We start from the raw sequence: 13,672 nt of genomic DNA, 5'->3' as shown, positions 1-13,672 counted from the left end.
GTATTTTGCTGCTGGTCGTAATAAACCTAAATAAAATATAAGAACTTTTAACTTTAGAAAAATAATAAGCATGAAAAGAGTATTCAACGCTACTGCCAATAAACAAGCCACGCTGCATGTGTGTGTGTCTGTTGTGTTTGAGCGCGATTTGCTGCAGTAGGCGCGACACCGCGTCGCCGCGGCTCCTGTTAATTCTGCTTCTTGTGCCCCGCGACGGATCTTTTGTCCTTTTATTACACAGCCTGCCGCACATGTGGACTCAGGCCTTTTTCATTATAGTCTTCCAGGATGCATTCTCGTGTCATAAAGTCTCAACAAAGTGGTGTCTTTACTTCGAAATAATCAACTTCCACCAGACGCACATTCAGGGAAATAATTTTCTTTTTTTCTGGACCATAAATTATTTCTTTTTATTTAGTTCCAGTTTTTCATATATTTCGTATGTGGAGTGATTTGAATTTGGGCCGGACGGAGAATTTCATATGCAAATTGCTTCAAGAATAGCCAGCAGCGAGAAAGAGAGACCACGGAATTTAAGAGCATCTGCGTCAGGCTGCCGGCCAAGATATATAAAATAATTCTGCGCAAATAATATGCGAGAGAGAGAGAAGCCATAGAGCGTCGGCAGGCAAGTGGAAAGCCTGCTGGCCGAAACCGCGACTGCAAATCAGAGAGAGTGGTCTGCAATCGCGAGCATATAATAACGGTTCCATCGGGAGCCATCATCGGCCAGTGTCACTCGCAGCTGCTGACGCGGTGGCTGGCCGGGGCCTAATTTGCGTGCTCGCCTGGCTAGCTAAGCGGCGGCGGCGGCTATTTTCTCCACTCGACGACGTCGCCGGCGACGACGACGGCATTTTCCACTTTGGATGCAGCGCGGCGGCACATTACATGCGAGGAGGCGGCGGCGAGGTCGTTAGGCAGAATTTGTGTGACGGACGGACACAGTGGGGGAGGAGGGTTGGTTGGCTGGCTGGTCGGTTATAAAGGGAAGAAGAAGTTTCGTGGAGCTTACTCAGCAGCAACGCGAAGGCCCCAGCTGCCGCCCATCACACAGCCGACCCAAACCACCCACCATAGCCATCAGTCGCCGCCGCCGCGCGCGTTTCTCTGCCTCGCTCTTAGCCCCCCGTCGCCCTCTTCGCGCGCGCGTTACCGTGGCAACACGACCTCCCTGCCCGCTGCTTTCCTTGCCTGCTTCACCCACACCACCTCTTCATCGCGTAGCCGCGGGCAGTGTCCACCCAAGCACACGGGGACGGCAGGGGGAGGAGGACTGGGGTTATTGATCTAACAAAGAGAGAGAAACACACACACACACACACGCACACATACACACGTACGTGTATGTGTGTGCGGGGCGGACACACACACACTCGCGCCGGCACCGGGAGATATCAGGACGAAAACTTAAAGGGGTGGCTGGGGGTGATTTATGCCGCGCTTTATCTGTTCCAGCTATACAAATCATCGCGCACTCGGGGTGTTCGCTCGCCGCGTATAAATCCCACCAACTCTCTGCTCATTATGTTGTATTTTGATGGGCGCTGACTGACTACTTGATTCTATGTAGAGAGAGCGGCATACATATATGTATTGAAAGAATATGTGTGTAACTTGTTGATTTCATTGGCAATAAATTTTATATCGTCGGATGTGTGGTGGCGGCGGCGGGAAAGAAATATTCATTCCGGCGCTTACTGGCGGTAGTAAATGTTGTGTTAAAGTGAGAGAAGCCGCACGTTTGCTTTGATTGATTTCTGATTGCACGTATTTTGCGCTGTGTGCGAGAAAGACGACGGAAAAAAAGAGGAACAAATAAAGTTCGAGAGACAAAATTACCGCAGCAAGTTAAAAGAAGATCCAGAAGCTTATTTTTGAGGAGTTATTGATTGAAAGAGAAGCAAGATTTTTTATAAGAATATTATGCAAATGTCCGGGTTTTCAAATTATTATAATTAGAGAGCTCGTTCTAATTTATTCATTTTTAAGTAAATTAACTTAGTGAATGCCATCGGCAAAACAGAGCTGAAGAAAATCAATATGAATTTTAATTTTAAATATAAAATTTCAACATTTTATTTGAACAGGAATATAAATTGTATAAATAAAAATAACATTTAACCGTATTTTAAGAAAATTACGCTTAGGAAACTAAAATGTTTGTGTTTAATATTAAATTCAAAATTTCTTTTCCTTCGGTTTTGGCTTTGTGAATCTTTAACAGAAAATTTGCGCAGTTGATTATGCAACCCGCTCAACACAACGCGTCAAAACAAAATATTTGGAATATTATTATGAATTCTATATAAAAACGCAATAAGAATTTATCTTATACTATTCATTCCGGTGCTTACTGGAGGTAGTAAAATAATGTTGATGCTTGCTTTGATTGATTTCTGATCGCACGTATTTTGCAGAGTGTGCGAGAAAGACGACCGAAAAAAAGGAGGTACGAATAAAGTTCGAGAGACAAATTTACCGCAGCCAGTTGAAAGAAGATCCAGCACCTTATTTTTGATTGACTAGGGAGAAAGATTTCTAAGTGAAAGTTATGCGAATGTCCATGCAGGTTTTAAAATTCATGCGATCATAATTAGAGAGATTGTTTTGATTCATAAATTCATAAATTCACTTATTTAATCATGGAATTTGCAAACCAAAGCTGAGGAAATTCAATATGAATTCTTAATTGAATATAAAATTTCCAAACTTAATTTAGGAATATTTAATTTATTTCATATTTATGAAAAATCAATGAAAAAAAATATTTTACTGCATTTTTAATGAAAATTACATTTAGGAAATTAAAATTTTTGTATTTGATGTTAAATCAATATTCTTTTCCTTCAAAGTTTTGGCCTTGTGGTGCTCCGATAATGAATCTTTCAATGGAAATCGGAGCAGTTGATTATGCAACCTGCTCAGCACGACTCGTCAAAATAAAATATTAGAAATATTTCATGAATTCTAACAATATGAACGAGGTACACATTTGTCAATATAAATTTAAAATATTAAATGAATTATTATTGACTTTAATCCAGGGAATTGAAGACTAGTTAGAAATTCAATAGCTAAGTTTATAAAATCAAAAGCAATAAACATCTCGTTAAAAGTTAGCAATTTAAACGATTCGCAAGTTCACTGCTTTGTGAATTAATTCGAGAACGCCGTGAATAAACAGCGGAAGACGAGGATAAAGAGTGGGTACATAATATAATTTTGCGCAAAAGTTTCGTTGAGAAGGAGACCATAGTTTTCTTCGAGAGCCGCGCAGAAAGTTGGTGCGGTACATAATGTAAAAGCGCTCGACTGACACACAAGCGCGCATTATACAATATCTGACAGCTGATGCTGCAAGTTTGTTTACGTTTTTCATGCCGCACACAGAGAGCGGCGGCGGCAGCAGCAGCACAGCAATAACATTTCAGTCGGTTTATTCACATAAACAGCACGCGCATGGAGTCTTAGACGAGCAGAAAGATCCATGCGCCGGCAAAACGAAACGAATTAAATAATTTCATTTTTTCTTCTTCTGGTAAGTATAAAAGTTAAAAGTGAAATACAAAGAAACGTTGAAATTATTTATCTTTGCAGAGATTGAAGTTTTGCCGAAGAAAAAGTGGAAGAGGCGAAAATCGAGCGAATTTTTATCTGGCGCGAGAAATAGCGCCGCAGTGGCGTCAGGTAATTGAAAAAGCAGCCCCCTCTCTGCTCTGGTTTGCATTTCCTTGGCGTCGGCCGCCCGCTCTACACGCATAATCCACGGCGGGCGGGCAGGCGCGGCCCCCCGTTCGCGTTCGTTCATTGCCGCCCGCGAACGAGAAGAGTGACCACGCACAAGTCGCGAGAGGAGAGCGCGATCTTCTCCACCACCACCGCCGGCTGCCGCGAGTGTACCCGCCACGCCGTTTTCCGCACTCGGCGGAGGGCGATCAGATCAGTCGAGCTGCGGCAGAGGCGCGACCAACACCGCGAGCACGGTGCGCCCACACACGTGTGTGTCTCTCAAGAGGAGCTGAGGACAATGATGGCCTCGAGCGCGGTCAAGCGCGTCACGATCAAGCGCCAGCTGCAGCAGTTCTCGGTGCAGGACAAGCTGGACGCGATCCAGCGCGTCAACGAGGGCGAGTCGAAGGCGTCGGTGGCGCGAGACATCGGTGTCCCGGAGTCAACGCTGCGGGGCTGGTGCAAGAGCGAGGAGAAGCTGCGCAACTCGAACGACAACGAGAACCGCGGCCACAGCCCGACGGCAGTCAGTCTGGCCGCCCTGGCTGACAACATCACGGCCAACGGCTCGCTCGACCTGGCGGCCAAGCGGCCGCGACTCTGCTCCGAGGCGCCGGCCAAGGAGTCGGACGTGGACAGTGAGGCGCTGTGGTTCTGGTTGCGCCAGCAACAGCAGCACATGACCGGCCTCAGCGAGCAGCTGCTCGGAGGCCAGCAGGCGGCCAAGACTTCCACGGCTATAGCGGCGGCCGCCGCCGCGGCCGTGGCCGCCAACTCTACGGTCATGGCAGATCTGAATCCTACGACTGGCTGGTTCTGGCGCTGGTACAAGCGCTACGGTCTCAACATCCCCGACGCCTTGGGTGAGACTTTTATTTATTTATTTTTTTTATATTCTTTTCGTCTCGCGGATAAATTTTCGCGAAAGAATTTTTGCTGGCTTGCAGGCGGAGTGTCTCTGAATGTGTTATTTGTGCGCGGCCGCCGCGTGCTTTTCCTCGCTCCAGACTTGTCGCCACTCGAAGTTTATGTCTGCGAGGGGAGATCGCGAGAGAGGGAAGAGTGCGAATAACGTGCCGCGCTCGCTCGCGCAATTGTTTCCTATTTGGCATTTTGCTCTGTGTGTGCCGCCGTCGCCGCGCAGTAGATGCTGCGTGCCCAGAAATGTTTATCCGCGGCCGGCGCCTCTCCCCGCATTCTTTTCTCAACCGCTTATTTTTTTTTTTTTTTTTTTTTTTTTGAAGTGGCTGAAGTTTATTCAAATTTTTGGTAATTTTTTTCAACAAAAAACGTACTCTTCATTTGACATCAATTTGTTTTCAATATTTCAAGGATTATTGGAAAATTTATAATAGAATTTCTTGAATTTATTATGTAATTAATTTTGCAAGTAAATTAATTCTAAATAATTCCAAAACTCTGTAATTTAATATTGAAAAAATTTAATACTTTAAGAAGAAGTTAACTAAGTAAATAAAAGCTTCAAACACATTAATATTTTCATTATTTTGAAAATTTTGATTCAAAATTTAATTATATAGGAATTATTTTATTGGACAATAAATTTAAAGGAACCATTTTAATTATTGTTATTAAAAAATTACCATAATTTATGTTTAACGACAATTTTTTTAATAGTAAAAAAAGGGCTTTTGCTATAAGGAAAAAATTTTTTAAACCTTTTTCCTTATTAAAAGAACATTTACGCAATAAGTTCAGAGGAGGAACAGTATTACATATATTATATCACAAGAAGCAATAATTTATTAAATAATAAGGCACGCTAGAAAATGATCAATTTCGACTTATAAAATATTATATTTAATCAGACAATTAAATTTGAAAAGTAAAATAAATTTAAAGTTGAAAAAGTAATTAGAACGAGAATACTGTAATTTACTTAAATTTCACAATGTGCAAATTACACATTTTGTTTTAAAATAATTGATAGAAATGCATTTAGTTTTTGCAGATTTTTCGTTACTGTATTATTTTAAAATCATTTGCATTTTAATGCAAAAAATTTAAAAAGTTTTTTTTTAAATAAAAATAATTGAAATGGTTCATTTAAAATAATTCCTTTGGTTAAATTTTTAATATAAATTTTCAGAAAAATATTTAAAATATTGATGCGTTTGAAGTTTTATTTACTTTTTTCTTTAATAAAGAAGGTTTTGGAAGATTTTTTTTTTATTAAATTTTCAATTCATTTGTTCTTCATACTTATAATTTTTAGAAAAGTATAATATTACTTTCAAATTTCATGATAAACAAGGAAAACTAATGATTGATATTTTTCAGCTGCCACTCCAGCCCCAGTGATGGCGACGCACGTGAGTTCCATGAGTCGGACACCGATCCCGGCGCACACCTCCACCTTGCACGCGTTCACGCCTGCCACCCTTCCTGGTCCTGCGCACACCTCCAGCTCCATCCCCACACACCACCCCGTTAGCCCGACGCCCGAGGCTACCGTCGATGAGCCCTCGGACGACGAAGACGACGAACCACCGCTGACGGCGGCCGACGCCGTCGCCCACGGTGAAAAGTTCCTGCGCTGGCTGGACTGCTGCTCAGACCCCTCCATCACAGCCTTGCAGATCCTGCAGTTCAGGTATCTCCTGAACAACGTCAGGGCCTGCGCAGCCCGCAGGGCGAAGGCCAACAAGTAAACCGAGAGACAGTCTTTTCCTTTGCTCAACGCAACAGTTTGTTTAGTTTAGTTTTGGAAAATTACAGCCAAAGGACTGCAAGAAGTTATTATTATTATTATAATTCAACAAGTTATACTCTTTTAATTTGTTTGCAATCACGCGCACCAAACGCATTCCTCCAAGTCGGAATCGCAAATGTTAACAAGTTTTAATAGGTTAAGAAGTATCAAATGCCCGAAGGTTAAGTTTGAGTTGGTCACAAAAAGATGAGATATCTGCTTTTCCTACTGATGTGTGATGACGGTCAAAATTATTCAGAAAAATATTTTTCATACGATTAGTGCTCCTAGATTAGAATAAGCATAAATACTTCTTAATAATTGGACAATACTCGTGTTAAGTTGATTTTTCGGTCTCTCACTGACTTATAAACTATATTATGCAAATGAGCTTTGAGTTTTACGTTCGAGCTGTAATTTTCTTGCTGTATTCAAATCCGAGAATTATCTCTGCGTCTTTTAACCATTCATTCCTGATTGCATTCCAATGTGTATGTGAAAAGAAGGGAGACTCACCTGCTTTGTGGGTTCTGGCATTGGTTGGAAGGCCCCGTGGTCTGAAACGAAGTTTGCGATTCCCTGCCAGGTGCTTAGCTCGGGGTAGGCCAGGGCTGTGCGCCGAATGAAGGTGCAAAGAAGCTTCTGCAACAAAATTTATAATTCCAACTGATCTCAGTGATGAAAAAAGAGTTCCTTGATTCAGTTCATTGCCGAATTTCCTACTCGGTTATTCACACAGTGTAAATAAAGAAGAAAAAAATATAAACGAGAGTATAATATGTACAAAAAGAAATAACTCAAATGGCCACTTTAAGTGTAAATAATTATCTAGATGGGAAGTTGCGATTTGTGTTTCGATGAGAATTTGTGAAGAGGGAATAAAATCGAATTGGGTGCGCCTCCTGTGATAATCCAGTTGTACGGCAGCACCCGAAAAATAGTCACTGTCACAGGGTAATTACTCTGATTTTAATGTTTCCAAAATGCAAACTACACGGATGAATAAGCGTTTAAATTTAAAAAAAAAGTATATATAAAAATATATATTGAGCAGTCACACATAAACAAATGTTTTTGTCTTCCTTGTTCAAAACACTGGTTATTGTTTTTGAATGACCCTTCGACAATCTATTGATTTCCTTGTAACGCAAGACAAAGCCGACAAAATTTGAAATTTTTCGGAAAAGATGAAAACGTATTTTTGGAACTGTACCTGAAGATCTCTCCCACGATTTCAAAAAACAAAATTAGTCAGTCAGTCCTTTTCACATACTGTACACAGGTAGCCGAATAAATAATAATGATGTAGTTTTGCAATAGGATTTAGTCCATAGTCCGTGTTAAAATCATTTATGGAAAACTGAATTTGTACACAATGAAAATGTACAGGATGATCGTAAAAATAAAGAAAGCAAAAGTTATTAGATAAGTGATGTTTGAATTTGAATCTCACCTTAACACCGCACTCGTTGTACACAACCATGGCTGGTTTCTTTCTTTGTGGAAATTTAGATTCAATTTGAGAAAGAAATTTTTCTGCGTCAATGAGAACTTGTTCTTCTTTTTCAGAGTTGCTTCTATAAGACTCTGGGATTGCAAGCAACGCACTGAAAAATTGCAATACAGAGATATGAATGCTTGAACTTGGAAAAATTATTAAAGTGTGTCAAACAATGTCAGATCATCTATATTCCCAGCCACCTTGCTTATATGGTAGGTAGTTATACAACCCGCTTTACAGTAGTGTGGCGGAGGTTGCATAATTATAGTATCGAAAAATAAATCTACAATTCCTTTGGCACACTTTGGCCATTAATAATTCATCTAATCTAATCAAAACATTTCAAATCATCAAAAATATTTAATTATATGAGAATGATAGAGCAAATATGAAATAATAAAATTAGACAATGTTGTTTTCCAATAAACCAAGTTCAATTTTTTTTGTTATTGGAACACTTTTGATAATAACGTACCATTTTAAGTTTTGAGTTATCGCACTTGTATTGAGAAAATACATTTTTTTTGCAAAATTTTGTTCATAAGATAAGGAAAATAAATGAGATATTTTTGCACACAAATTTTGTTACCTTTCGTCAACATCGTCTTTGATGATGTCAGCGTCATTAGCCTCTGTGCAAAATTGAGTTTCTTCTTTTCCACTGTCAAGTAATTCATCTATTGATGGAGCGATGTCTTCCATGGCTATTGACACACAAAAATTACAATGCAGTGTTTTGCCTTAAGCAGATATAAACTATACTTAATTAAACAAAAGCAACCACACAACCTTCAATATAAGTAAATAGCAAAAACAGATTTTGTTTCCATGGTGACCGCACCGCTTACTGTATATAAAAATATATTGAAAAACCGCAACCAGCGCAACCTTATTTATTATTTGATTTTAATGCCATTTACTTAAATGTATAAACCAATTTACACAAAAATTAGCTAAATATTGAGTATTTCTTTCTTTTAATTGAAAGTATAATTTTTGAGTCCTCCAGAGTTAAAAAAAATTTCACGTCTTCAGCGTCGATTGGCATTATGAAAGCAGAGAAAAAAAATCAAATCGAAAGCATTTCAAAAGTTTTTTTGAACTATTTTTTAAGCATCCAATTTACCAATCAGCAATCATACTTCTCGCTGAAGATTTCTTTTTTTTTTATAAAAAAAAATAAAATTCTATTGATAATAATGTTATCAACGCACGCTGAAAAAATATGAAATTCAAGCACGTTATTAAAATTTGGTAAAAAATTAAGACCTCTCTAAACAACAGAGCGGATGTTTTTCACTCTTCTTCCTTCTTCTTCGTCACTTCTCTCAAGACTGTTATGTTCTATGTTCGTCTCATTCTGTCCAGACTTGTTCTGTGCCGTCTCGTTCAAGCGCCGAGCACATAAAATGAGCCAGCAACGCAGCGGAGGGGGGGGGGGGAGAAATGTAACTAGAGAAAATTTATGCGCCCACAAATATTTTACTCAGTTAGTCAGTTTGTACATTATGGTCTTGTGTGTTGTGCGTAACAATAACAATGATGCCTCCTGGCAGTGCATCAGAGGACCGGATTTCGCTGAATTTCGAGATGAAGGAGGATTTTGACGACCTGCCGAGGACCCTGCGAAACGACCTGACCACCGTCGTGCCGGCCAAGGTAGGATAAAATCGCGTATCAAACTCTATTCTTCACGCGACTGTTCCTGTACCATCCAGAGAGATAAAATAATTTTCCTTGCTAGAGAAATTATTTATATGCCTAATTTTCCAAACACTAAATAGCTCCAGTAAAAGATTGTATTATTAAAACGTAAAACGAATCCTATTTTCTCTTCAAAATTCAGGTACTTTCAATTTTATGGCAGGTATGAATAATGGAAAATTCTGAAGATTATAATTGCAAATTGATCACTTCTGCTCCAATTTACTAGTTGACGATGTAATACGAAGTTATGTACATATATATGTTTTGCTTATAAGCGCAGACACATCAAACATATCCTTACATTTGAAAAATGTAGATCTTAAATACATAATTAATAAAATAATAAAAATAATTAGATTGGAAATTCTGTATAAATTTAATTAAAATCTCAGCTAGACACGCCGGTTGCACATTATTCTTTTAAAATAAATTAAATAAAAATTCCGTTTTAATATTAAGCTCGGAGAGAAATCTGTGCCTCGTATGGTTGAGTGCAAGGGATGATTCCTTCGATAGGGAAGGGATCGGGCAGAGGCCGTCCTTTGGGGTTCTCAAAATTGAAAGTCTGAAGGAGATTTGCAATGAACAGGAAAATGCTTGTTTTGGCCAGAGTTTCTCCGATGCACTTCCTACGTCCTAAAAAAATTGCTTGTTTGTAAAAAAAAAATGACTATTGAAACAAAACGGGATAAAAAATTTGCTATACATACCAACTCCAAATGGGATGAAATGCTCTGGCACAATCACCTCGTTCTTTTCATTCAGGAATCTCTCAGGGTTGAAAGTCCATGGATCTTCGTAAAATTCCTCGTTCATGAACCAACCGTTGAAATTTCCAACCAAAATTGTGTCCTAGGACACATTTTTTAGAAATAATTAGAAACGATATTTTTTCCTTGAAATTTTTTACTTTCGGAATGAAGTAACCCAACAATGTTGAATCTGCCATTGCCCTGTGCGGCACTCCAATAACTTGTCCGACGAATACCCTGAGTGCTTCGTCAACCGCCGCTGCAGTGTACGGCATGCTTCGAAATATAATTTAAATTACTTCAACCCACTTAATTTATCTCAAATACTTTGGTTTGTGTTCCAATGTAACTGATTTTCCTTTTCCAACAACTCTGTCGATTTCATTCTGGATTTTCTTCACAACGTGAGGTTGACGCAAAAAGTGGAGAAAAGCAAAACTCAGAGATTTGCTTGTTGTGTCCGAACCAGCCAGGAACAAATCCATGCAAATTGCCATTAATTGTAACTCTGAAATTCAAAGCGTTAAAAATTTAAAGGGAGAATACCGAGTACACAAAAATGTTTTGAAAAGTTTTACCCGAATAGTAGGAGTTTTGATCAACTCTACTTTTGATCTCCTTGATGTAAACGTCCATGAAGTCTCTGGGGGAGCCTTCCACGTAAGAGGCCTCGTGGCGGAGGATCTCTTCATGCAGAAATGCCCAAAACTTCTTGTGACATGCCATATACATATTATAGCCAGAAGCCTCGGGCATAACGTAGCGCAGCACTGGGAAGTGGTTAAATAGGCATCCGGTCATGTCCATGCTGGCAAACATATCGGCCAGGATTGTCTGCAATTTTCGCGACTCCACGTCGTCATGTTCATACCTGGATCCGGCCAGCATTGTCCATATTGTGTTCAACGTGGGAACGCCAAAAGCGTCATGAAGCGGTAAATTTGCTTTTCCGTCCTTGAAAATTTAAAAAATTTAAAATTTTGAAGAGTCAAAATTTATGCTTCTTTAGATTTTTATCTTTGGCCAGAGATGCAATTTTTTATAAATAATTTAAGTCTAAAATAATGAATGCGTTCTATGTTTGAGGTTGCTTTTGATAAAAAAAATTATTGAAAGGAATAAAAATGATTTAAATGGTTACGGAGATTTTTTTATCATATATCCCAATATGGGTGAATTTTTTTTTACATAAATTATAAATAATTTTTGACTTAGTCATGGTTGTATTAATGGGAATCGCATTTTTTTTTTCAAATAGGTGTACTTATGCTGAGGAAAAAAAACATTTTGATAGTTTGAAATAAAAAGAATGTTATTTTGTTTATCTTTCACAAAATAAGTAAAATGCTCATTTAAGCTATTTTTAATTCTTTATTAAATTAGGATGTCCGCGAAAATAATAAATTTAATTTTATAAAATATTTTTTACCCCCATACTGATTCTACTTACAACTTTACTGTTGATGGCCATTTTAAAGTAACTTGTCATCGCGTGCACCTCCCTCATGATGATCGATTGCATCTGACTAGATTTGCCCAGGCCAAAGTTCTTGAGGTGGTGAACGAGGAAGCGCCTCTGCTCGCGCCAGAAATCTCCGTCCGTCAATATAATACCTTTTTTAAACAAAAATTAAACACCTAATTTACATTCTAGTCGAAATTTAACCTCTGCGGAGGTTCCAGGTGCGGTAGCGGTAGAAGGGTCCCTCGGGACGCCCACCCAGTTCGGGTTTGGTGGCCATTTCCTTCATTGCCTCGGCGCAGTTGAGCACCACCTGGACGTCGTTGCCGATGCGCAGACCAACCAATTTGCCATCGCAGTGTGTCTTTGCCAAAAAGGTTGCCGCCATGCTCAAGCTTCCAAATTTTCTTCTCATTCGCAACACTTCTGGAAGACTCCCTAACACCGGCCACCAGGCGGGACCTTGGATAATTTTGTAGGAAAAGTTTAGAAGTCAAATAGTTTAATCACTGTACCTGGTGGGAAGTTTTTAGGCTTCTGGGCATCAAGGTACAGGTAGAGACAAACTACGAAGAAGAAGAGCAATAGAGCCAGAAACATGGCCTGAAAAAATTATGTTTCAATTAAATTTTGCAACATTTTTTTTTATCTTATAATTATATACTTTTCGCGTATAGGATTACAATGAATCTCAATGCTTGGATGTCCCTTTGCTTCGAGGATCAATTTTTGGTTGCAGTTTAATTTTTAGTTTTAGGCTGAAAAAAAAAATGAATTGGGGCTCCAAAATCCTAAGATCTGGTCAAGGGTGAATCTGTCACAATGTCAACCCTCTAACCATTGCCACATGCATGTAGTTAAATGGATTTTCACCTTGGCGTAAATCATTTGCAAATAATTTTGGCACTTTTGTAATTTTTACAGCTATCGCCAAAATTTAATTCTAGATGTAAAATCAAATATCACACAATTCTGTAGTTTACAAATTGAAATGTTTTTGAAAATTTTCTGGCCGCGTTTTTTAAAGATTCATATTAAATTGGTGAAAAAAGCCAAATTTTAAGAGACAATTTTTTTTATAGACTTCCGACTTTGCATTGGCTTATTATTTTTTAATTCCTCAAGCGGGTCACGAAATATTCAACAAATCAACACTCACTTTTTGAAAAGTTGCTATTTGCACCGCGCCTGTGGATAATATTCAGAGTGAAGAGTATCACTAAACCAACCACGTCGTCAAACTATACTACCTTAAATCATTTTAGTATAATGTATCTCTAGAGCAAAATTTTCATCCAGACCCCTGTAACAGTGCAAATTACTTGAGGCCCCCACCTTATAACGGGAACACACAATCAATAAATTATCCTCACATTGGGTTATTGCTCAACATGATTTATTTCTTACTTCGCAAGTTAGAGTCAATGAACTATAGCTGCTTATAACTATCATGACTGCCCTATCTAGTAATCTAATCCTCTAAAAATGCCAAATGAACCCTTTATTATCTATTTACAAGCATGCACAGTTAAGAATAAAATAATATTTTCAATCGATTAAAAAAAAGTAAAAATAAAAGCTGAGAAAAATAGTTTAGCTCTGGGTTATAACAAACAAGCAGCGTCAAAAAAGTCAACGTGCCAAATGTTAACAACAAAAGCGCCAAATTTCCAGCAACCCGCTTAATATAATGATGTTCGGACAAAATGAGAGATAAATGTATTTCAAAAGAAAATTATTTGAAAACAATAACAGCGGAGGAATTTTACAGGGTTTGTTTCTTTATGAGAATCTTTGCCTTTTAG

The 13,672-nt window shown here is 38.8% G+C and overlaps 2 protein-coding genes across 2 annotated transcripts; one reads left to right on the top strand and one right to left on the bottom strand.

Annotated features, from left to right (window-relative positions):
- Positions 1-3,818: 3,818 nt before the first annotated feature.
- Positions 3,819-7,319, top strand: LOC132197765 (protein distal antenna-like). The gene is made up of 2 exons (XM_059621294.1): positions 3,819-4,595; positions 6,034-7,319. The coding sequence occupies exons 1-2, from the start codon at positions 4,031-4,033 to the stop codon at positions 6,402-6,404; spliced, it is 936 nt and encodes a 311-aa protein (XP_059477277.1). The 5' UTR covers positions 3,819-4,030; the 3' UTR covers positions 6,405-7,319.
- Positions 6,724-13,126, bottom strand: LOC132196365 (probable cytochrome P450 303a1). The gene is made up of 12 exons (XM_059618945.1): positions 13,027-13,126; positions 12,383-12,625; positions 12,072-12,329; positions 11,856-12,019; positions 10,984-11,359; positions 10,733-10,913; positions 10,564-10,681; positions 10,364-10,505; positions 8,536-8,650; positions 7,899-8,052; positions 6,962-7,087; positions 6,724-6,732 (listed from the first exon to the last, which is right to left on the bottom strand). The coding sequence occupies exons 2-12, from the start codon at positions 12,465-12,467 to the stop codon at positions 6,724-6,726; spliced, it is 1,728 nt and encodes a 575-aa protein (XP_059474928.1). The 5' UTR covers positions 12,468-12,625; positions 13,027-13,126.
- Between the last annotated feature and the right edge of the window lie 546 nt (positions 13,127-13,672).

This window comes from Neocloeon triangulifer, unplaced genomic scaffold (assembly GCF_031216515.1).
Source record: "Neocloeon triangulifer isolate White Clay Creek 2 clone unplaced genomic scaffold, ASM3121651v1 ptg000012l, whole genome shotgun sequence".
NCBI classification, from domain to species: domain Eukaryota; kingdom Metazoa; phylum Arthropoda; class Insecta; order Ephemeroptera; family Baetidae; genus Neocloeon; species Neocloeon triangulifer.
The sequence above is the reverse complement of the archived record's forward strand: the minus strand, read 5'-3'. Positions and strand labels throughout refer to the sequence as shown.